Genomic DNA, 23,111 nt, shown 5'->3' with positions numbered 1-23,111 from the left:
CCAGAGAACTAAACAGTGTCGTAAAGTGTCTAATTATGGTTTGTGCAGGTGCTGTCTCTTGGGTCCAGACTACCTGGTTGGCAGGTGATTAACCAACCCAAATATTCTTGCCAACCAGTGACACCTGCAGCTCTGCAGGGAAAAGAGGGAGAGAGGAACTGAGATGCAGGTGACGGGGTGGGAGGGAAGGTTGAGTTTGGTAAGAGGACTGCGTGAGCTGGGCACTTTGAGGTATCTCCTCTTCTTGCCAGGGGTGTGTGTGTGTGTGTGTGTGTGTGTGTGTGTGTGTGTGTATGAAATGCAGTTTAAAGGTGTGTGTGTATGAAATGCAGTTTAAAGGTGTCAGTATATTTATATGAAAGTATGGATTTTGTGAAACTCAAATGTCTGAAAGTCAGGATTGCGTGCATTACATTGATGAATGTGCCATTTGGTTTACCTAATGGGCACGATGGGAAATGTTCACTATAGTGTAACCTTACATTTTTATATATCCAATTATTCCCATCCTACATTTGGAGAGTCATATCTTTGAGAAATGGAGAGTGGGCATGTCCCTCTCTCTCTCTCTCTTTTTTTTCCATGTTTGATTATTTGTATCTTGACACTAAGTTTTAAAAAGAATGTTACTTTTGTAAACCCTTTATCTTCTTAGTGCTGCTGTTACCATAGTAGTAGCTGAACAGCCATCAGATCTGACTGTAATAAGTTGCTCATAAAAGTAGCTTCTTAAAATGTATATTTGACTCATTCCTACTTGGTTCTAAAGGGACTTATTTTGTGATCATTTTTTTGTAGGCGATGTAATATGTTTGAATAATTTTTGTAGCTTTGTTTTCTAGGAACTATCAATCTCATGAAGAAGACAATTCTTTTGTGTAGGTCTGAGTTAAGAGAGTGATTTCAAATCATAATTTTGATGGTAATTAGATAAATGAGTATTTTAGACTTGACTTTTAAGGAAACTTGGTAATACTTATTCAAAAGTAAGATAAAATAAATTTTATATAAAATAATTTATATAAAATAAATTATTTTTATATTTTATATTTATATAAATACATATTTATATTTTATAAAATTTATATATTTATATTTTGTATTTGTATGAAATAATTTATTATTTATATAAAATAAATTAACACTGTGAAATGGATACAGAGGACCTAATTACTGTATGATCTGTTGATTATTATGGTCCTGAGCTAGGCCAAGCCCTAACCTCAGGTCTTTGTTTTAAAGATAGGCAAGAGGGCTCGTTTTAAGGTTGCTTTTTCTTTGGTTTATTACCCAACTGGTAAAAAAGCAGTTAGTGGCTAGCACCAGAGCCTGTATTCAAACCCCTTTCTTCGCGCCTTCTCTTCTGCCAAAGCACTTCTTCGGCTGCTATTGGTTGACTTACATTTCTCTGTAAAAGACAAAATGGATTTACCTAATAGGCATCAGGAATATTACTTGCAAACTTGGAATTTTAGTCTTTAGGAGGGCTGATTTGGTTATGTCCTGGAAGGACCACTTTGTTTGGAATCGTGGCTCTGAGATCCAGTCCTGCCTGTAACTGATTAATATGTTTAGTATTAGTGATGCTCTTGGGCTTGGTTATCTTGTCCTGCCAGGCAGGGTTGTTGGGGTGATTAAATGAAGTAAAGGATTTAATTTCTTAGCACAGTAGGAGACAGTTACCTTCACTGTAAGCCTTTATTTGTTTTCCTAAATTCAGAATTTGCTGTTGGCATTAACAGGGCAGATAAAATACAGATATTACAGCGACATTTCCCAAATGTATTCCAAATTTAGTGGATGTTGCACTAAGTAAATAAAATAACAACAAATAACATGATAAAAAAAAAAAGTGGAGTGGATAGATGACCTGGGGAAATACTGTTTTATTTTCCTTTTGGAGATTTACTAGGCATAATAATATATTAAAGGCCTTTAGAAATTCTGCTGTAAAAAACATTTCTTTTTTAAATAAAGGTAAACTGAAATTGTCATTAAGCTCTTCCTTTAAGAGCACTGATTTTAAAGAATATTGATATTCCGTACAGCACGGTTTGTGAAGCGCTGCTTTAGGGTCATAATTTTGAAGATGACTTGGGGATAGAATTCTCTGTAGCAAGAGGCTTTTCAAGATATATGTCTAGCATCTTACCCATGATAGGTAACGCTTGCAGTGGAAATTTATGAACTTTAAACAGAAGGAATCACCACTTTAAATTCCATCTTCTGTGGAATTTATTGGCTGAATTTTATGACAAAATACTGAAATTCACCCAGAAAAAAGTTACTAAATGCTAGTTAGCAACCGATATCAGAGAGAATTTACAGTATTTTTTAGAGTTGATACTACTTGTTGAGATAATTGCTAATACAGCATTAAAAGTTATAAAAGTATGGGTCTGAAGGCTCAGTTTGTTCATTTTCCTTTTTAAAAAAAAATTTTTTTTTAACATTTATTTATTTTTGAGAGACAGAGAAAGATAGAGCACAAGCAGGGGAGGAGCAGAGAGAGAGGGAGGCACAGAATCCAAAGCAGGCTCCAGGCTCTGAGCTGCCAACACATAGCCTGATGCGGGGCTCAAACTCACAGACCGTGAAATCATGACCTGAGCCAAAGTCGGCCGCTCAACCAGCTGAGCCACCCAGGCACCCCTTGTTTTCCTTTTTTTTTTTTTTTAAGTTGGTTTATTTATTTGGAGACTATGAGCCAGGGAGGGCCAGAGAAGAGGGAAAGAGAGAATCTGTCAGTGCAGAGCTGGTTGTGGGGCTAGATCTCACAAAGTGTGAGATCATGACCTGAGCCGAAATCAAGAGTCAGATACTTAACTGACTGAGCCACCCAGGTGGTAACTGAGCCACCCTGGCTGACTTTAAATAGTATATATATATATTTTTTGTTTTGGACCTCAGGAGTAGTGTTGAGTTGATCATCATCTTCAGTTCGTGGTATCGTGACCAGTCATCGAAGACTTTTTTCTTTCTCTCATCCATAGGCAACTGTTTTAATGTGTTTGATGTTTTCTTCTTGTCTTTGCAAGATGCATATTGTAGCATCAAGTACGTGAATTTTACATTTGCCTAGATGGTATTATGTATCAAATGTCAGTTTTTCCCACTAAAATGCTATTTGATGATTTAAACACCCAGCCTTCTTTTTTTAAGTTTTGTGAGGAAATCTTTTTTTAAATTTATCTATCTATCTATCTATCTATCTATCTATTTATCTATCTATTTATTAATGTTAATTCATTTTTGAGAGACACAGAGAGACAGAGCACAAGCTCTGGTGGGGCAGAGAGAGAGGGAGACACAGAATCTGAAGCAGGCTCCAGGCTCCAGGCTCTGAGCTGTCAGCCCAGAGCCCTACACGGGGCTCGAACTCAACGAGCTGTGAGATCATGACCTGAACCGAAGTCAGACACCTGACTGACTGAGCCACTCAGGTGCCCCAGTGCGGAAATCTTTCTAAATGGTGTTAGACTTTTTGGCTTTTATAATTAGAAAAATATGAAAGAATCCTCCCTCTTTCTCTTTGCTCAGGGAATATTGATAGGATTATTTGTCCCTGAGAACCCTGATAGGATTATAATGTTTTATAAGTTACTTTTGTTTTTTTCTTCATCATTATATGGTCAGTGATTACTTCTCACAGATATTAGTGTGTCTGGCCATTGTGGCTGCTTTTTTTTAAGTTGAAATTATTTATTGAGCTAATTGTAGATTCACATACAGTTATAACAAGTAATACAGAGCCGTCTCTTGTACGCTTTGTGTGGGTACCGCTGGTTTTTTTTGCTTTTACCTTATATGTAGGCTCAGAAGGGGGATAGACTAGCTTGTTAGAATTATGTCAAGTAAGAGTGAAGCCAGGGCATTCTCTTACGAATGTAATGCATGAACTTTAGTGTGTGGATTTTTTGTTAGCTGCCTTTTTCTTAATTTTGTAGCGTGTTTCAGATGGTGAAGTTATTATATAGCTGAGTGATGTAAGTGATATATATAAGATATATATAGCTAAGTGATAAAATATGGTATTTCTTTTCTTTTAAACAAGTTGAATTATTTATACAAATACTGTTGAAAGTAGTTATACAAATTTGAAATCTTAAATTTTGGTAATGATGAGATATTTCTGTGTATGTTTTGTTTTAGGTTGTTTCTCGAAGAAACCCAGAAGATGTCCAGGAGGTAACATGTTTATACATATGAAAATTTTATTTTATATATTTGATACAAATTTAATTAAATGCTTTGTTGAGGAAACTGAATATTGGTATGTCTATATTTATGTTTGTCTAGATCTGTTAAGTACATGTTAAGTTACACGAGGAAGAATTTAAGGAATTATAGTGCTGTTTAATGTGATAATATATTTTTTTTATTTTTGTTTTTAATATTTATTTATTTCTGAGACAGAGAGAGGCAGAGCATGAGTGGGGGAGGGGCAGAGAGAGAGGGAGACACAGAATCTGAAGCAGGCTCCAGGCTCTGAGCTGTCAGCACAGAGCCCGACGCGGGGCTCGAACCTGAGATCATGACCTGAGCCAAAGTTGGATGCTCAACCGACTGAGCCACCCAGGCACCCCTGTGATAATATTTTTGATAACTAACATAAGGTTTCAGTATAAGTTAAGAGCTCTTATTTATTTCAAAGTCATGATAACTAATAAAAAATGAAAAGTATTTGAGTAACTAATATTAATTTTAAAGATCATCATAATAAATTATGGGTTCCTGTCTACTTTGACTTTTTTTAAATGTTCATTTATTTTTGAGAGACAGCATGACCTGGGGAGGGGCAGAGAGAAGGGGGGACAGAGGATCCAAAGGGGCTCTGTGCTGACAGCTGCAAACCCGACGCAGGGTTGGAACTCATGGAACAGTGAGATTATGACCTGAGCCGAATTTGGACACTCAACCGACTGAGCCACCCAGGCACCCTTACTTTCACTTTTATATTGAGTTGGCATGTTGACAGCTTGGAAAACTGCTTTGGGTGTAACTGTTTCTTTTTTAAATTTATTGTTCTTTTGCTGACTCTTCTCTAAAATGACGCCAGCTTGTTGTGTTTTTGCTTAATGCTATATAATTCTCTATTTGTAATTACTTTGCGCCCTTAGGAATCCTAGCTGAGGAGCTTGTTTCTTTTAACATTTTTTTTGATTTACTTTCATTATTTTATTTACCTGCTCATTTACACTATGATTAGAAGCACGTATGTTGGGGAAATTTTTTTTTTCTTACTGAAGTGTTTAAAAAAGACATTATAAATTGGCATTCTTGATTCTACAGCAGTTTTTTTTTTTTTTTCCATTTAAATTTTAATGTGTTTAGGTGGAGTATGTATTTGCTAACAAGTCCCACTGCTCCTTAAGCCTGGCTTGATTCATACATTTAAGTTGATTGTTTGGTACTGGTTGATTTGAGTGTGTGACCATCAGGCTTAGACCATATTTGAACTTTTATACATGATCATTTCTTGCTATATTTGATCCAGTATTTGTTTTTGTCCTATGGTTAAAAAGAGTTTAAAAGATTTCGTACTATTTTCCTTAGGGATTTTAAGATATCTCACTTTTCCGCCTCAGTAGCCAGGAAGGGAATATTGTAATATTGTTATCTTGGAAGAAAAGGATATATCAATTTCTATGTCTATATCCTCCCAAAAAGGAAGTGAAAGTAATTTGCACCATTCTTTAAAGTACTCTCTCTACTTAAGTGTCAATTGGTTAGTGTGAACTTTCTTTAAAATTCTTCTAATTATGTTGAATTAATAGTATAGGCTGTTCTGCTTTTGAAATTTTACAACTCTGTTAAAATTAAAAATGGGTTGTATTTCCTTTGAATACATTGTCTGATTGCTATGCTGTAGTTTGTAGCTTGATGTTCCCATTTTCCAGGGAGAATCCTGAACCAACCCATCCATGAACATACTCTCTGCCATTTCCTTAATCCTTTTTTGGGGAAAACTCTTTTATAATAACAACTGTTGGTGAACCATTCATCAGAATACTCTTGTAAGTGTCCTTTAGTTAGATGATTGCATGGTCCTTTGTTAGAAATGATATAAAAATTTTTTAAAATGTCTTCTGTCTGGTTGGCTTCTTAAAATATAAAATGACTTAGAAATTATAACAACACTTTAGCTTCTCATGTATTTCATTTAAACATTGGAATTCTCATTTAGGAGAGAAATTCACTACCCAGAATTTGTTTCCATTTTCTTGCCTTTCACTTTCTCTCTCCTGTTAACAGATTCATTTAGTTAACTGTTTTAGAATTTAATCAGGCTTCCCAAGAGCTATCGAGGATTAGAAGATGTACTGTTAGTCCAACCAAATATAGGGCCAGTAATATGCTATCCTTCTAAAACCAGCGACGTTTTGCTGGTTTCCTTTTCTGGTTTTCTTTGATAGATGTATTCGCACATGCTTGGCACATGCTACCGGGTAGCAGTGTCTTCTAACTAAGAATGCTGAAATACCCACATGGAATAAACTTAAAATTATCCAGGATAGATTAAAAAAAAATTGTTTTTTATCCCTTAAAAATTCCCTCTAAAGGAGCACCTGGGTGGCTCAGTCGATTGAACCACTGACTCTTGATTTCGGCTCAGGTCATGATCTCATGGTTTGGGAGTTCGAGCTGGAGTTGGGCTCCATGCCGATAGTGTGGCGCCTGCTTGGACCCTGATTTTTCTGCCCCTTCCCTACTCACGCTCTGTCACCCAAAATAAATAAATAAACTTAAAAAAAATTCCCTCTAATTTTTATTTTATATATTTTGAAAATGTTTATTTATTTTGAGAGAAAGACAAGTGGGGGAGGGACAGAGAGAGAGGGAGAGAGAATCCCAAGCAGGCTCCATGCTAAGCATGGAGCCCCACTCTCGGCTCAGTCTCACAACTGTGAGATCATGACCTGAGCTGAAATCAAGAGTTGGACACTTAACAACGGAGCCACCCAGGCGCCCTCTAAGTTTTTATTTTTTAATAGCAGCATGGGAAAATCTGAGGGGACGGCAGCAGTTAATGGGGCCTCTCATTCAGTAGATTCTCAAAAGCATGAACACCTGCAGAAAAGAAAGAACTAGAGATACATTGTGCTCTCCCTCCCCTACCTTAAAAAAAAAAAGTAACCTATAACTCTGTTTCTCTATAGATAGCAGATTTCACTGGTGAAATTTGGGAAAGGAGAACTGAAATAGAACTTTCTATGTTATCACATCAGAAATCTGTTAAGTCATTTCATAAATAAAATAATTTTTAAAAAACTATTTGAGAACAGAAATGTGTCAAGGGAAAGAAGAGTCTTGAAAAGGCGAGAAAGAAAATCCATAAGGAAATATAGTAGTGACGTTGGTTGCAAGAAAAGATGATTCAGCAATTTTAAATACTCTATCAGAGGACAGACTTAATTGAATGAGTGGCTTTGTTTATGAGATCTACAGGTTTTTGCTCTCATTAAGTGAAATTATCTGAAAAGATAACATTTATTTTCTGTAAAAATTATTTCAAGGGAATGTTTTAATGCAAGTTAAGCTTTTACTAAAGTGGTAGTCTATATAGGATTGTCACTGAAGTAATATTTAATTGAGGAATTTTATGCAAAGTAACTTTCACGAATAAGAAATTTCTGCAGGGTTGGTTCAATAAAGCAATAGCTATTATGCAACTTTTTTTGTAATAGGAAAGAATTATTAGGGAAAGTAATTTTTTGCATGCATCTTTTGGGACTTTGTGTAGTCCAGTTACAAACATCAGTACTTGCTAATGTAATGGAAGTATGCTTTTGTTCACTTCTCCATTTGGAAGATTTCTAGAAATGTCCAAGGTTAGAAGGAGTATGAAGAAAAAAAGGCAGTAGATGGTGACACTTTGTGATGCTTTGGTTTCCTTCATTTCTTGAGGGTTTATATTTGCTCTTAGGTATTTTGGTTCTGTAGCTTCAGTGTTGAGAATAAGGAGTATGTGAGTGAATAAATTAGGCATGATGAAGAGTCTCACCTTTGGGGCTCTAATTCTTACTCTGATAGACTATCTGCCAGTTTATGGACCATGTTATTATCATTATTGTGATTAAGTTGTTAACTTTTGCCCCTTAAGTTACTCTGCCTTTATTTAAAAATGGCCCTAACTAGAATAGAAATTTTATCTGCAGATTTAATTTAATTTAATTGTTTCTAAGAGCTACAGTCTTTCAAATAGCTCTTATATCTCATTTATAAAGGCTTTGGGGATGGCATTTACCATATGCAAAGCCCATCACCCATTTCTTCCTTAAGCCGTTGGCAACATGGTGCCATTGTAATTTGATATGTTTTAAAAATATAAAAATAACATTGTTGTTTTTCCTATGATAGAATTATTTTCCCATATCGAAACTAGAAACTACAGAGAAGCAAAAAATATGAAAATTGAAGTCACTTGTAAGCTCACTGTCCAGAGACCGTTTCCTTTTCGAGTGTTGTTTTGGCTGTCTTAGTTGTTAGCTCCTCTTGCTCTGTCTTTTACTGGGACTCTTGGTTCTTTGCTGTCAGCTTTTGTCCCATTCACTTTTGTTTTAAAATAAAATCTCTTCTTCCATCCCAGTGGACTGTGTCATGGCACAACTAAGCTTTTTTTTTTTTTTTTTTAACTTTTTAAAAAAATATTTATTTTTGAGAGAGACAGAGACAGAATGCAAGTGGGTTTGGGACAGAGAGAGAGACACAGAATCTGAAGCAGGCTCCAGGCTCCGAGCTGTCAGCACAGAGCCCGACGCAGGGCTCGAACTTACAAGCTGTGAGATCCGACCCAAGTCGGATGCTTAACTGACTGAGCCACCCAGGTGCCCCACAGCTAAGCTTCTTAAACACTTACTTTGCACTTGGTTTCCTCTTCCTTACTTCTGGCTGGCCTCTCAGTGTTAGGGTTTGCCATTGTTTTGTTGTTAGATTCCTCACATTACCGATGCTGAGAAACCTTTCCTGAGTGATTGCCACCTCTCTGCTGATGATTCCCAAATTAATACATCTTGCTTAGTTCTCACTCTTGAACTCCAAATCTGTGTCAAATATGTCTAAAATTGAACTTTGTTCTTATCTTAAAAGTTTCTTCTCCCTTTTTCTTCACCTTAGAGAGTAGGACCATGATTTATTCAGTTGCAAAAGCCCAAATTCTAATTATATTTGACCTCTCACTCTCCTTTACAAACTTCATCCCCAGTCCCTTCTCTCTCTATTTTTGTTGGTCTAATTGCTACTTCCTTTCAGTATGCTTACCTAAGATAAGACCTTCTGTAGGTGCTCCTTCCATAACTCCCTTGGGCTTCCTTGTCTGCATCTATCACACTGTCTTGTGACATCATCACTGTGTTGGCTTATCCTGCCCAACTAGGCTGGGAAGTCTTTGAAGGCAGGTGCTGCGTTCTCATTTCTTCATCCTTTGTGCTTACAGAGAGCCTAGCACAGAATAGGCCCTTGAAAATAATTGTTTTGATGACTATTTTTGTTGTTGAGTAAATAAATGAAAGGAAGCATCCAGAGGAGACAGTTTAGATTAATTCATATTATAGTCTGACTAGTCTCCTAGGATTAATAACTATATTAAAAACAAGAAACTCATCATGGTAGAATTTTAGGCAGTATGATAAAGTTTAGTGAAGAATTTCTTACATGCAGAGAGTAATTTTTTGACAAGAGTCTCTTAAATCACACTTGATTACCTGCATGGCCTAAGATTTGCTTATTGGCGTTACACTCTATTGAGTTCGTTAGAAGTTCTTAGGTTTTTAAGAAGCAAAGACCCTAGTATACCAGTAATGAAATTTAAAACTCAGTTTTACCCTATTTTGTGGAGACTGAGGGGCCGAATCAGTGATATCAAAGTTGTGTCAAATCTGTTTTCTTTTTACTAATTTAATCTGAATAAGGTTAAATAGTAATTCAAGTTAATGGAAGTAAACTTTACGTGTTTTATAATCTGGATGACTTATTTTCTGTGTTGAAATATACGAGGTTTCATGGTATTGTTTTCAGGATTCATCTTGCCTTAAGAAATCTTTACTATTACTTTTAACTGGGATTTGTGAAATAAGATTTATGAAATGTAAACGTTCAGGTTAATTACTTGCTACATAACCATTTCTTTTTCCATATTAATTAGTTTATCCTTTTAGGCAAATGGTGTGTGGGTATTTGATGTTTAAACATTGTCTAAATTAATTATTTTGTGTGTATAAACATGCTGTTTTTGAGACAGAATATGTATTTTGACATCTGGCTTGTTTCAGGCCAATAGTAATTGATTTTTGAAGAGGTTAAGTGACATTTTAGATAGACCTTCTTTGTACCCGGTTGAATATTTTTGCAGTATGAAGAAAACAGTACTTGTTTAAATTTTTTTTTTTTTCAACGTTTATTTATTTTTGGGACAGAGAGAGACAGAGCATGAACGGGGGAGGGGCAGAGAGAGGGAGACACAGAATGGGAAACAGGCTCCAGGCTCCGAGCCATCAACCCAGAGCCTGACACGGGGCTCGAACTCACGGGCCGCGAGATCGTGACCTGGCTGAAGTCGGATGCTTAACCGACTGCGCCACCCAGGCGCCCCAACAGTACTTGTTTAAAATGAAATTTAAAAACCAAAGCAGAAAAGTTAGAGAAAGAATTGCTGTTTTGCATGGTGTGTGTGTGTGTGTGTGTGTGTGTGTGTGTGTGTGTTTGTATAATTTTATTTTAGAGATAGAGAGTGTGTGCGCGAGTGGGGGAGAGGGGCAGAGGGAGAGAGAGAATCTTAAGTAGGCTCCATGCTTAGTGCAGAGCCTGACACAGAGCTCAATCCCACCACCCTGGGATCATGACCTGAGCTGAAATCAAGAATCGGACACACCCGACTAAGCCACCCAAGTGCCCCAGCTACTTTATATTTTTAATTAACTATTATTATTTAATTTCAGACAGTTAACTATGTTGGTTCAAACATATATTTGTTTGCCTTTGCATGACAGTTTGAGCTCTTTAATGGAAAAAGATTATTTGTTCAGATATCTGAACCTATGTAGTTTCACTGTGAGGTACACATTTAATTTTCCTTTCTCTTTAGATAATCGTATGGAAGAGATACAGTGACTTTAAGAAACTACACAAAGAACTATGGCAAATTCACAAAAACTTATTCCGACATTCAGAATTGTTTCCTCCATTTGCTAAAGGGATAGTGTTTGGTAAGTGACGATTTTGAAATTGTGACTTTAAAAAGTGATGATTGGCTAATCATGTGTATGTGCTGAACCCTGAAATACTGTACTGTGAAATCAAAAGCCCTTTATAAAGATCATTCACATCATGCAGCATGCACTTGAAGTTACTTTTTCACGTTCGTGGTATAGGTTGATTACTCAGAATGCATTTATTCTTCCCTTTTGTGAAACAACACCATACCAACAACTCCAACTCCGGCCCGTCAAGCAAATAAAAAATAAAAACATGTGGGAACACAACAAGAGATGATATTGAATTATAGTTCTGAAATTTGGGGATTTTGAAAAGTTTTTACTTTGTATATTTTTTCTGATACCTTCCTTATAATGTGAATGGTTGCGGTTTGAGGCACCCAACCAGGCCAGATGCGGACATTTTGGGATGGGCTCTGGGTATACTGATTGAGTAACACCTGTTAGGTTCGTGGCTTTGCAAGATGTCAACACAAAACTGAGGCACAGAGAGTCTCGGTCCTCTGTTCCTGCTTGCCCTGCTGCCGGTGGTGTGTGTGTGATAGATACTTCAATGGCGCTCATGCTCTAGCAGATTCTGTTGCCAGTTCCTGCCTGCGGCTCCCTGCCTTCTGCTCTTGACATGCTGACACCACAGCAGAGAGTTTCCTGCTTATCAGTCCCAGCCTGCATGTTCTTGTCCCTCAACTTTGGCCTTCCTGCCATAGGACAGCTCTAGCTGGGGTAACCCAGCTAATTTTCTCATTCAGTGTGCCGCAGCCACACTATCTCCAGTGAGATGTGAACTCCAACTTGAGAAGGAGATGCTCCTTCCAACTCTTGCCTCTGGTTCTCTCCCTGAACTCTAGGGTATTCCTTAGAGTTCTCTGTTCTTCCCTTTTAGTAGTTAATCCTGTGCAAATAGTTAATGATTCTTTGTAAGACTTTCTCTGTTCAAATTGCTGTGTGGACTCCATTTTCGGGGTGGACCCTGGCTGCTGCAGAGACCATTATTTGGGTAGTAGATATACTCATTGCAAATCGCTTTTGTGTTCTTTCAGCAGATGGAGTCAGGAAACATGCATTTATGCACATTGCATACGTTGTACATACTTGACTCATATGCACATCTGCATACATATGTGTATGAGCGATGTATACATTTATATACACTACATGTATATATTTTACAATTGTTTGTAATAGCTTTTCCCAGCAAATTTTTGTATGTTCACTTCTATTCCTGCCCCCTCCATCCCCTAAGATTTTGGATTTCTGGTCTTGGTTAGAAATGTCTCCCAATTCCTCCATTTGCTCATGAGATGATTTTTAGAGCTTAAAAAAATTAAAAAAAATTTTTTTTAATGTTTATTTATTTTTGAGAGAGGGAGACACAGAATCTGAAGCAGGCTCCAGGCTCTGAGCTGTCGGCACAGAGCCCGATACAGGGCTCAAACCCACGAACCACAAGATCGTGACGTGAGCTGAAGTTGGACGCTTAACCAATTGAGCCACCCAGCCGCCCCTAAAAAAATTCTTTTTAATATCCATGTGGAATTTATATTTGAATGGGATGTCAGATAATACTTCATTTTTATGTTTCTTTCAGATGGATAGACATCTAAGGTATTTATTAAATAATATGTATTTTTCCCAATGGAATGGATGCCGTCTTCATTACACATTAACTTTTCACATGCATTGCCACTAATTAAAAGTTTTTTCTTTTGTGGCATTTGTTTATTTTTATAGTAATACCTATTTCTGTACCATGTTGATTTTTGTGCAGTGGCTTTGTAGAGTATATTCTGATACCAGCTGTATTTCTCATTGACATTGGGGAAATTGCTGCCTTTCAAGATAGGCCTGGAATTCCTAGGGTTTTTATATTGGTAATTCTAAGAAGCCATGCCAGTTATCTGTTTATTTCCTCTTAGCTTCAAGTTCCTTCTTTCATTTTCTGTTCTACATGAATGGATTGGACTCTTTCAGAATTTTTCCTTTATAGAGTATGCTGTTCACAGTCGAGGATGCTGGAAGGGGCACTGAAGGAGGGTAAAGGGGCTTCTCTTCCATCTTCCAGTGTGCTATGAATTTTGTTTTTCTTTTTGCTCCCCCTGCACTGTTGCCAGAGGCATTTTGCCTCAGCTGTACACCTAAAGCACAGTCTGCTGATAAGCTTGCATCCCCAGCCAGTTTGGTGGCCACTTAGTTGAGTACCCCAAGGCACCCCAGATCTATTGGAGAGTGGGCTTCTGACTCTCTGACTTCCTGAAGGTTGTTTCCTGCAGGCACTGTGAACCCCAGACCTTGTTGCTTTGCAGGTGAGCAGGCTCCTGATTCCCCGCTCTCCTGCATGCCTATCTGCCGGCCTTGGCCTGCCTTTACCCCAGAAACTTGTTTCCCACGACCTTTCCAACACAGACATTGTGTACTCCAGGCCTTGTGTTACTTTGCTTGTAAGTGGGCTCCCGGCATTGTGACTCTTGTGTTGCTCGTCTCCTAGTCTTGTCTCATGTGAACTCTGGAGGGGTCTTTCTTGCTTTCCTGGCACTGTGGCCCACCTCTGGCCCAAGAAATCCAGCTAACTTTAACTTCTCTCCCATTCAGTGACTACAACCACATCTTCTCCAGGAGGATCCCAATCCCAGCTTTGGGGAGGGTTCCCCTTCCAGGTTGTTCCTTCCTTGGATACTTTCCTTTTCCCTGGGGTATTCTTCAGAGTTTTAATAAGTTAAGCTGTTGTCTAATAGTCTTTATATTAAGCTTTCCTTGTTCAAATTACTATGTGGATTTGGTCTCTACACTGACCCTACTGATGCTCTCTTTGATTTAGGAAGAAGTCTGAATGATTTGAAATTATCCAGTTTCCATCGGCTTGTAGTTTACACGGAATAGTGATTTTTTTCAGGTTGATTGCAGGACCACAGTATTCACTGAGCTTTATTTACACTTGCTTCTGCAGGATATTTTGCATGTTTCACAACTCCTTGAGATCTGGGGACAAGATACAGAGACACATAATGGTATAGTAACATCAGTGGCATTTATGCCATTATTCCAGAATGGAGTGGGCATCAACAGCTTTTTTGCTACAATTCTTTAATGTTAACAAATACTTAATATTAACAATTCATGATAGGGGCGCCTGGGTGGCTCAGTCGGGTAAACGTCTGACTTCGGGTCAGGTCATGATCTCACGGTTTGTGAGTTTGAGCCCCGTGTCGGGCTCTGTGCTGACAGCTCAGAGCCTGGAGCCTGCTTCAGATTCTGTCTCCCTCTCTCTCTGCTCCTCCCCACTCAGACTCTCTCTCTCTTGCTCGCTCTCTGTCAAAAATTAATAAACATTAAAAAAAATTGCATGATCTATAATGATATCTTGAAATATAACTAATGTAAAGAGGTATCTGAGGTTCATAATTACAAAGGAAAGCATTTGTATTTTCTTAGGTGAAAAGCAATTGAGGGATGTGGTCAGTAGCAATAGGACCATTAGTTTTGATGACACCATCGTTTTGTTCCTCTAGGAAGCATTAGGGGATCCATAAACTCTTGTTAATCTTTGCTTGCTTTTGGGTCTTGGAGCCCCAACATTCCATGGTGTTCACATTTTTGGTGCCTTCTGTTCATCGTTATTACCCAGTATCTATGGTTTCTTTCTTGTTTTCCTGACAGTTTTCGGATTAAAAGTATAGTTGTGTTTTGCCATTGAGCTGCTACCTCTTGGGACCATGATTTTGCTGCTATTAAGAGTCTTCTTTGATTAATATCAACCCAACCATAATTATGTGGAAATTTTAAAAGCACACTTAATTCAAGAAACATTTTAAAAATAGGCACTGTGGGTATGATGACTCAGCTTCTGTCTTCAAACTTAGTCTTCTGTAGCTAAGTGAGCATTATGATCTAGAAATTCTGAAAGAGAGGTTCTTTAGTATGTGGCATCCTTACCATCAAGTTTTTAAGTTTTGTGGTAGTCTACTTCTTTTAAAGATTTTTTAAAATTGAAGTACAATTGACATATAATATGACATGAATTTCAGGTGTACAACATAGTGGTTAAACATTTACATACATTATGAACTCCATGCAATGATAGTACCATCTGTCATCATGCAAAATTATTAAGATATTATTGACTGTATTCCCTATGTTATACTTTACATCCCTGTGACTTATTTTATAACTGGAAGTTTATACCTCTTAATCCCCTTCACCAAATATATTTTGCCTCTCTCTAAACTCCTTCCCCTCTGGCAACCACAGTTTTGTTCTCTGTATTTATGAATCTGTTTCTGTTTCGTTTGCTCATTTGTTTTTTAGATTCCATATGTAAGTGAAATTGTACTGTAAATGTCTTTCTCTCACTTATTTCACTTAGCGTACTACCCTCTAGGTTCATCTGTATTGTCATAACTGGTAAGATTTCGTTCTTTTTTATGGCTGAGTAATATACCATTGTGTGTGTGTGTGTGTTTATGTATACCACATCTTTTTTTTTTTTATAGTTTATTTATTTATTTTGAGAAACAGAGCACAGGAGGGGCAGAGAGAGAGAGACAGAGAAAGAGAGAGAGAGAGAATCCACACTGCCAGTGCAGAGCCAGAAGTGAGGCTTGAGCTTACGAACCACAAAATCATGACCTGAGCTGAAATCAAGAGTTGGACACTTAACTGATGGAGCCTCCCAGGCGCCCCAATACCACATCTTCTTTATAATTTCCTTTGTTGATAGACACTTAGATTGCTTCCAGATCTTGGCTGTTATAAGTAATATTGAAATGAACATGGGGTGCATATTTCGTTTTGAATTAGTGGTTTCATTTTCTTCAGATAAATACCTAGAATTGGAATTGCTGGATCTTATGGTGGTTCTATTTTTAATGTTTTAAAGAACCTCCACACTGTTTTCCACAGTGGCCGCACCAGTTTACATTTCCACCAAAAGTTGTAAGAGGATTCCCTTCCTCCACATCTTTGCTAATACCTGTTGTTTCTTGTCTTTTTTTTTTTTTTTATTTAAAACAAAAAATTTTTTTTTAACGTTTATTTATTTTTGAGACAGAGAGAGACAGAGCATGAACAGGGGAGGGGCAGAGAGAGAGGGAGACACAGAATCCGAAACAGGCACCAGGCTCTGAGCCGTCAGCCCAGAGCCCGACGCGGGGCTCGAACTCACGGACCGTGAGATCGTGACCTGAGCCGAAGTCGGACGCTCAACCGACTGAGCCACCCAGGCGCCCCATGTTTCTTGTCTTTTTGATCACAGCCCTGACAAGTGTGAAGTAGATATCTCATTGTGGTTTTGATGTGCATTTCCCTGATGAGGAGTGATAAGCATCTTTTCATGTGTCTGTTGGCTATCTGTGTGTCTTCCTTGGAATATGTCTACTTAGATCCTCTACCCATTTTTTTAACTGTATCATTTATTTTTTTTGGTGTTGAATTGTATGAATTCTTTATCTATTTGGGATATTAACCCCAGTGACACCCTACTTTAATTATGACGATGCAAATAATTTAAAAAATTCCCCAATCTGAGGAGTTTTAAGAATCATGCTTCTGAACTCACACCAAAAGATGTTCTTGGTATATTCTAAAAAATAAGAAACCTCCCTCATACTTAGCTGTCTTTTCCTCCCTCTTTCTCTCTGTTTCCTAGACACAACTGTGTGATTAGAGGCTGCTTTATTCTCACTTATGTCAGGACCAAGCCTGACACATAATTGCCTAAAAAATAAGTTGAACAAAAAGAATGAGTTAGGATTTAAGAGACGAAGTAGTTATATGCAGTGAGATCATTGAAAGTCAATCTCAAGGCAAAAATTAAAAAGTTAGGTTATACTTAGTATGGGGATATAAAGGCACAACAGGAAGAGTATAAATTTGCACAGTTTTTGGAAGTCAGTTTAAAATACATCTTTTTCGGGGCGCGTAGGTGGCTCAGTCGGTTAAGCGTCCGACTTTGGCTCAGGTCATGATCTCACAGCTTGTGAGTTCGAGCCCCGCGTCGGGCTCTGTGCTGACGGCTCAGAGCCTGGAGCCTGCTTCAGATTCTGTGTCTCCCTCTCTCTCTCTGACCCTCCTCCGTTCATGCTCTGTCTCTCTCTGTCTCCAAAGTAAATAAATGTTAAAAAAAAAAATTTACAAAAAAAAAAAATATATATCTTTTTCTAACAAGGCTGTTTTTAGTAAATTTTACTACATATCTGTTCTCACCTCTGCATAAGAGATATTTATTAATGAAAAAAGATATTTATCAATGATTGTTAGATGTTTTAGTCTCAGAAGTCTCCTTAGCAATCTTAAAAATTATTGAACATCTCAAAATACTGTTTATGTAGTTGGACCTGTTAATATTTACTAGAAATTTAAAAATATTATTGTATAAAATGAAAAATAGAGTATATTACATGTTAATATTTTTTTAATTTAAATTAAAAAAAAATTTTTAACTTCTATACCCAACGTGGGGCTCAAACTCATGACCCTGAAATCAGGAGTTGCTGCTGTACCAACTGAGCCAGCCAGGCCTCCTCTGCATATTAATATTTTTATGAAAAATAGCTTTTCCAAAGGAAAAAAATTGTAAGAATGGCATTAACTTACATTTGTGAGTTAGTGCTTAGATCAAGAAAAGACAGCTAGATTTTCATATTTGCTTCTGGATCCATTTGGTGGTGACACATTGCTTTAATTGAAGTATATGGAGAAAATTCAGGGTCATGCAGATGATGTAGTTGAAAAAGGGAGGAGTATTTTAATAGCTTTTCAGATAATTGAAGATACACCCAAACTTATTAGTAAGTTGTAATTTCTTAAAAGTTTAGTTGCGTTATGGAATCTGAAATCCTATCAACAAACCTTTGGTACTTTGTTATATTAGAATTCATTATTTCGGACTTTGTTGTATTAAAATTCATTAATCTGTCTTAAATTTGAATGCATCTTTTACCTGTGCATGACCTTGTAATATCATGCGTTGGTCACGTGAAAAATATCAGTTCCCTTAGTTATGCAGATGTTGCATATGTTGACCCATTTAATTGTATAATATCCCCGAATGGTTAATAGTACCACAGATCTTTAAAGGAAATATTTTAAGTATTAGAAAGCTGTCAAGCTTGCAGCGACTTAATGCCTTGAATTCCATCACTGACAACAATGCTATTGGTAGTTTTCCTTGAGGATTGGGCCCACTTTATTTATGTGGGTTTTTTTCTAATTTTTATTTTTGAGAGAGACAGAGACAGAATGTGAGTGGGTTAGGGGCAGAGAGAGAGGGAGACACAGAATCCGAAGCAGGCTCCAGGGACTGAGCTGTCAGCATAGAGCCCGACACGGGGCTCGAACTCACGGACCGCGAGATCGTGACCTGAGCCGAAGCCGGACGCTCATCTGACTGAGCCACCCAGGCACCCTGTTTATGTGGGTTTTGTCTTGTTTTGTTTTGTTTTGAGGAAGTTTCTGCCAGATATCCAAATCTCAATGGTTGAAGTTTTTTTTTTTTTTTTCTAGAAATGATCTCAGGAGTTGAAATTTAGTAAAGTTAATAATTTTTATTGCTTCATCAAGGTCATTCTTAAGTGAAACTGGCATTTAAAAATTTTTTGAGTATGAGTGAGTAGCAGTCAGGAGTATGGTGATTACTAGTAAGTACAGTTTGGTGCCATTGTCTTGATTCATGCTCCGAGGTTTGCAGTTTTACTGCCACTGCTTTTAGTTGATCTGTGCAGATGTCGATGTGGTGAAAAATGTCTTAATAGTATTATGAAAATGGTTCTGACCTTGTCGATCCCTTGCAAGGCCTTTAGGGAACCCCAGCAGTCTGCAGATCACATTTTGAGAATGTACACACACACACAATTGTGTGCACACATAGGTACATGCATATGGGTGTTCTTTGCAGCATTTTCATAGAAGAAAACTGCACATAAGCTGAATTTTCTCATTATGTGATTGTACAGATATGCCATAATGTTTAGCCAATTAATGGACTTATTTAGCTATTTGAAATATACTGGTGTGGAAAGATGTCCAAGCTATATATATATATATTTTTTTTTTTTAATTTTTTTTTTTTTAACGTTTATTTATTTTTGGGACAGAGAGAGACAGAGCATGAACCGGGGAGGGGCAGAGAGAGAGGGAGACACAGAATCGGAAGCAGGCTCCAGGCTCCGAGCCATCAGCCCAGAGCCTGACGCGGGGCTCGAACTCGCGGACCGCGAGATAGTGACCTGGCTGAAGTCGGACGCTTAACCGACTGCGCCACCCAGGCGCCCCACAAGCTATATTTTTTAGACACAGACAACAAATGTTGCACAGCAGTACATTTGGTGAGATCCCATCTGTGTTTGAATAGACATACATAATTGTGTGAAGACATAATCTGCACACATTTGTGTAATGTATGGACCCCCTCAGGGTGTGGGAGGAAGGAAATTTTATTTTATACCTTCTGTACTGTGGAATTTAACTGCATCCGTATATCTTTAATATTGGGAGGTACACAGCCCAGCTTCTTAAACAAACGCTTGTCACTGAGTGAAAGGGAGTAGTTTCTAAACGGGTCGAGATTTGTGGCTGCTGTCGCTGTTGCTAATGGATTATCTTCAACTTTTCTCCACATCCTTACATATTGTAGAATGAAAGTTTCTTATTAATCTTAATAAGTAAGCAATTTATCTCTCTTAGTAAATGGTACAGTCCATTTGTAATACTTGATAACTGCAGTGAACCCTGCAGGCAGCAGCTGTGGTTGGGGTGGGGGTGGATTGTTGGTTAATCGTCTATATTTTTAACTCCTCTCACATTTTTAGTATGTAAACTTCAGTAGCAAAAGAGAATCCTATCGCAATTTACACAACCATCAAAAATGTAGTGACTATTCTCGTGGTATAGTGAAAAAAAGAACATGCCTTTTGGAATCAGATGGCTTTAGGCCCAGATCTTCTAACCATTATTTACTAGCAGTGTGGTTGTATACAAATTAACATCTGAGTCTATTTTCTTATTGTTAAGATCGGGATGATACCTTTGTGTTCTGTGGATTATCTGCCATGTGTCTAGCTCAGTGCTCGACACATACCTGCTATTGTTAGCTATCCTCTGTTGCTCAGTTTACCTCTAATGTACCTCTGGTGCTCAGTTTACCTCTAATGCTCTCTTGTGTCTCTGACTTTAGTGTTGTACTGCTCTGCTGTGAACTTTCTTGGTAGCCTCTCAGACCATAAGATGTCTCCTTAGGAAGTTTTCCATTTCCTTTAGGCTTAGTTGTTTTCCCCTTCCAGTTGTACATCTCACCGGTAGGTATATCACTGGACTTATTTTTTTCAATTGTTTTTAATTTGCAGAATTTTTAAGATTACAGAAAAACCTGCAGAAGAATAGTGTGGTAAATACTTTTATACCTTCGGCCCTAGTCCATTGATTGTTAACAATTTGCCACATTTTTTATAACTCTCTATGTATCTCTTGTTTTCTTTCTGAACCATTCAAGTTGCAGATATTGTAACATTTCACCCCTGCGTTTCATGTATCTATCCCCTATAACCATAATCCCATATCACACTCAAGAAATTTAACACTGATACAATGATATTATCACATATGCAGTCCATATTCATATTTCCTCAGTTGTTCTAAAAATGTCCTTTTTAGGTTTGTTTTTGGATCTAGGATCATGCCTCTAGGATAATCTAGAGTATTCCTGTACATTTTTTGTCTTTCATGACAATGACATTTTTAAAGTGTGTAAGACATTTGTTTTGTAGGTTTCAAAGTCTCCACCTGTCTGATTGCTTTCTCAGGACTAGATCATTGTTTTGTTTTGTTAGATCTGTTATCGCACTTTGATTTCCTATGAGAAAGAGAAAAGCAGTTCCTGACAGCTAAGAGAGAATTGGCCTGGTGCTACCTATTCATTTGACCTTGGTGTTTCCTAGAGTTGGTCTGGCATTCACATCTAGGCTGTGGTGTTCTCCTGTTGAACATAAGCAGTTTCACAGAAACATTAGACAGGGCCACTCTGTGTCCTTGGATCAAGACAAAAGCAAGACCATAGACAAGATCATGTCTGAACACAGACAAAAACATCAACATTGGTAAAGTCACAAAAATGATCAAGCATATCTTCATCCTTGCCACCGTAAGTGACTATTGCTTCTTTATAAATTATAGCCTTAGCTTCTCTTCGTTCTTCTTGCCTCATAGTAAGATTTATTAAAATTAGGATTATAGAATTAGATAGAATTCATAGAACCATAGAGTTATCTCTACTTTCCAACAGAATCAACACCAAAGCCCCTACTTCTTTAAACCTTTCCCAAAAGTACCTAACACAAGCCCGTATCCTGTAAATCCATTCTAACACCCTCTTCATGAAATCCTCCAGGGTTCCCAATGGCATTCATTTTCCCTCGTTACAAGGAGTAATTAATCCAGCTCATTCATTTACAGGTATATTCTTGGTGCTGTTGACTAGAGAGAATTCACACCCAAGAACCTTGGCCTCTCGGGGTGCCTGGGTAGCTCAGTCGGTTGAGTGTTGGACTCTGATTTTGGCTCCGGTCATAATTCCAGGGTCATGGGATGGAGCCCCATGTTGGGCTCTGCACTGAGCATAGAGCCTGCTTGAGATATTCTCTCTCTCCCTCCCTCTCTCTCTCTCTCCCCCTCTCTCCCCCTCTCCCCGTCCACTCTCCCCGTCCCCTCTCCCCTCCCCACTTCCCTTCCTCTCCCCTCTCCCCAACTAGCATATGTGCTCTTTCTTTCAAAAAAATAATTAAAAATAATATTAAAGAAAAAAAAGAATCTTGACCTCTCTTTGTTTTTACCCGGAATGAATTTTTGGTTCAGTTAAGAATCAGCATCGGGGCGCCTGGGTGGCGCAGTCGGTTAAGCGTCCGACTTCAGCCAGGTCACGATCTCGCGGTCTGTGAGTTCGAGCCCCGCGTCAGGCTCTGGGTTGATGGCTCAGAGCCTGGAGCCTGTTTCCGATTCTGTGTCTCCCTCTCTCTCTGCCCCTCCCCCGTTCATGCTCTGTCTCTCTCTGTCCCCAAAATAAATAAACGTTGAAAAAAAAAAATTAATAAAAAAAAAAAGAATCAGCATCAAGCTTTTCTAGCTAGTTTCTTACTGGTCAAGGACAGCTTTTCGTTCCATATAACCAGTTTTTGATTGTTGACATTTGCATTTTTAAAAAGTTGCAAGCTCTGATATCCGGATGTTGTTCTACATAGAAAAAAAAAGAATATTCCAAAGATTGCTTATAAATCTAAGAGAGACACCCTTATTTCCAGTGATTTACCAGCTTAAATAGAATGTTTGAATCTAATTTTTCCTCCCACAGCTTTTAATAAAGAAAGCATTGTTGGGTAATTGGGAATGGGGGACTGGCTTATATATAATGTACACGTACTCACACACGAATAATATAGTATCTAATATTGCACAGGGGCGCCTGGGTGGCTCAGTCGTTTAAGCATCCGACTTCGGCTCAGGTTATGATCTCGTGGTCTGTGAGTTCGAGCCCTGCGTCAGGCTCTGTGCTGACAGCTCAGAGCCTGGAGCCTGTTTCAGATTCTGTGTCTCCCTCTCTCTCTGACCCTCCCCTATTCATGCTGTCTCTCAAAAATAAACATTAAAAAAAAAAATTAAAAAAAAATAATATTGCACAGGAAACCTTCTTATGAAAAGTATGTTTTGCATTTTCTATTGCAAATTACTTATAATTTTTCTACTCTGTTCACAGGAAAATAAACATTGACCCTGTGAATGGAAATAAAAAGTGGTGATAAAGAAGTACCTGTTTATAATTTCTCATTGTTGCTGCTTTCAAGTGCAGTTTAGATGATACTAAAGGACCAACAACTAGAGAATAGCCACTAGGGTGTTGGCTACCATTAGGATGCCTGT

The 23,111-nt window shown here is 37.9% G+C and overlaps 1 protein-coding gene across 7 annotated transcripts in view; it reads left to right on the top strand.

The window, feature by feature from the left end:
• RPS6KC1 (ribosomal protein S6 kinase C1) overlaps nt 1-23,111 on the top strand; it is a 186,189-nt gene that overhangs the window by 9,055 nt on the left and 154,023 nt on the right. For 6 of the 7 annotated variants that reach the window (XM_043568412.1, XM_043568409.1, XM_043568408.1 and 3 more), the window contains exons 2-3: nt 4,153-4,188; nt 11,084-11,204. In XM_043568412.1, the coding sequence (XP_043424347.1) occupies nt 4,153-4,188; nt 11,084-11,204 (157 nt within the window). Of the gene's footprint in view, nt 1-4,152; nt 4,189-5,900; nt 6,018-11,083; nt 11,205-23,111 lie in introns of all 7 variants that reach the window. The other variant, XM_043568416.1, reaches the window with a different exon arrangement.

This window comes from Prionailurus bengalensis, chromosome E4, assembly GCF_016509475.1.
Source record: "Prionailurus bengalensis isolate Pbe53 chromosome E4, Fcat_Pben_1.1_paternal_pri, whole genome shotgun sequence".
In the NCBI taxonomy this organism is placed as follows: domain Eukaryota; kingdom Metazoa; phylum Chordata; class Mammalia; order Carnivora; family Felidae; genus Prionailurus; species Prionailurus bengalensis.
This window is presented reverse-complemented; position numbering and strand designations above follow the sequence as displayed.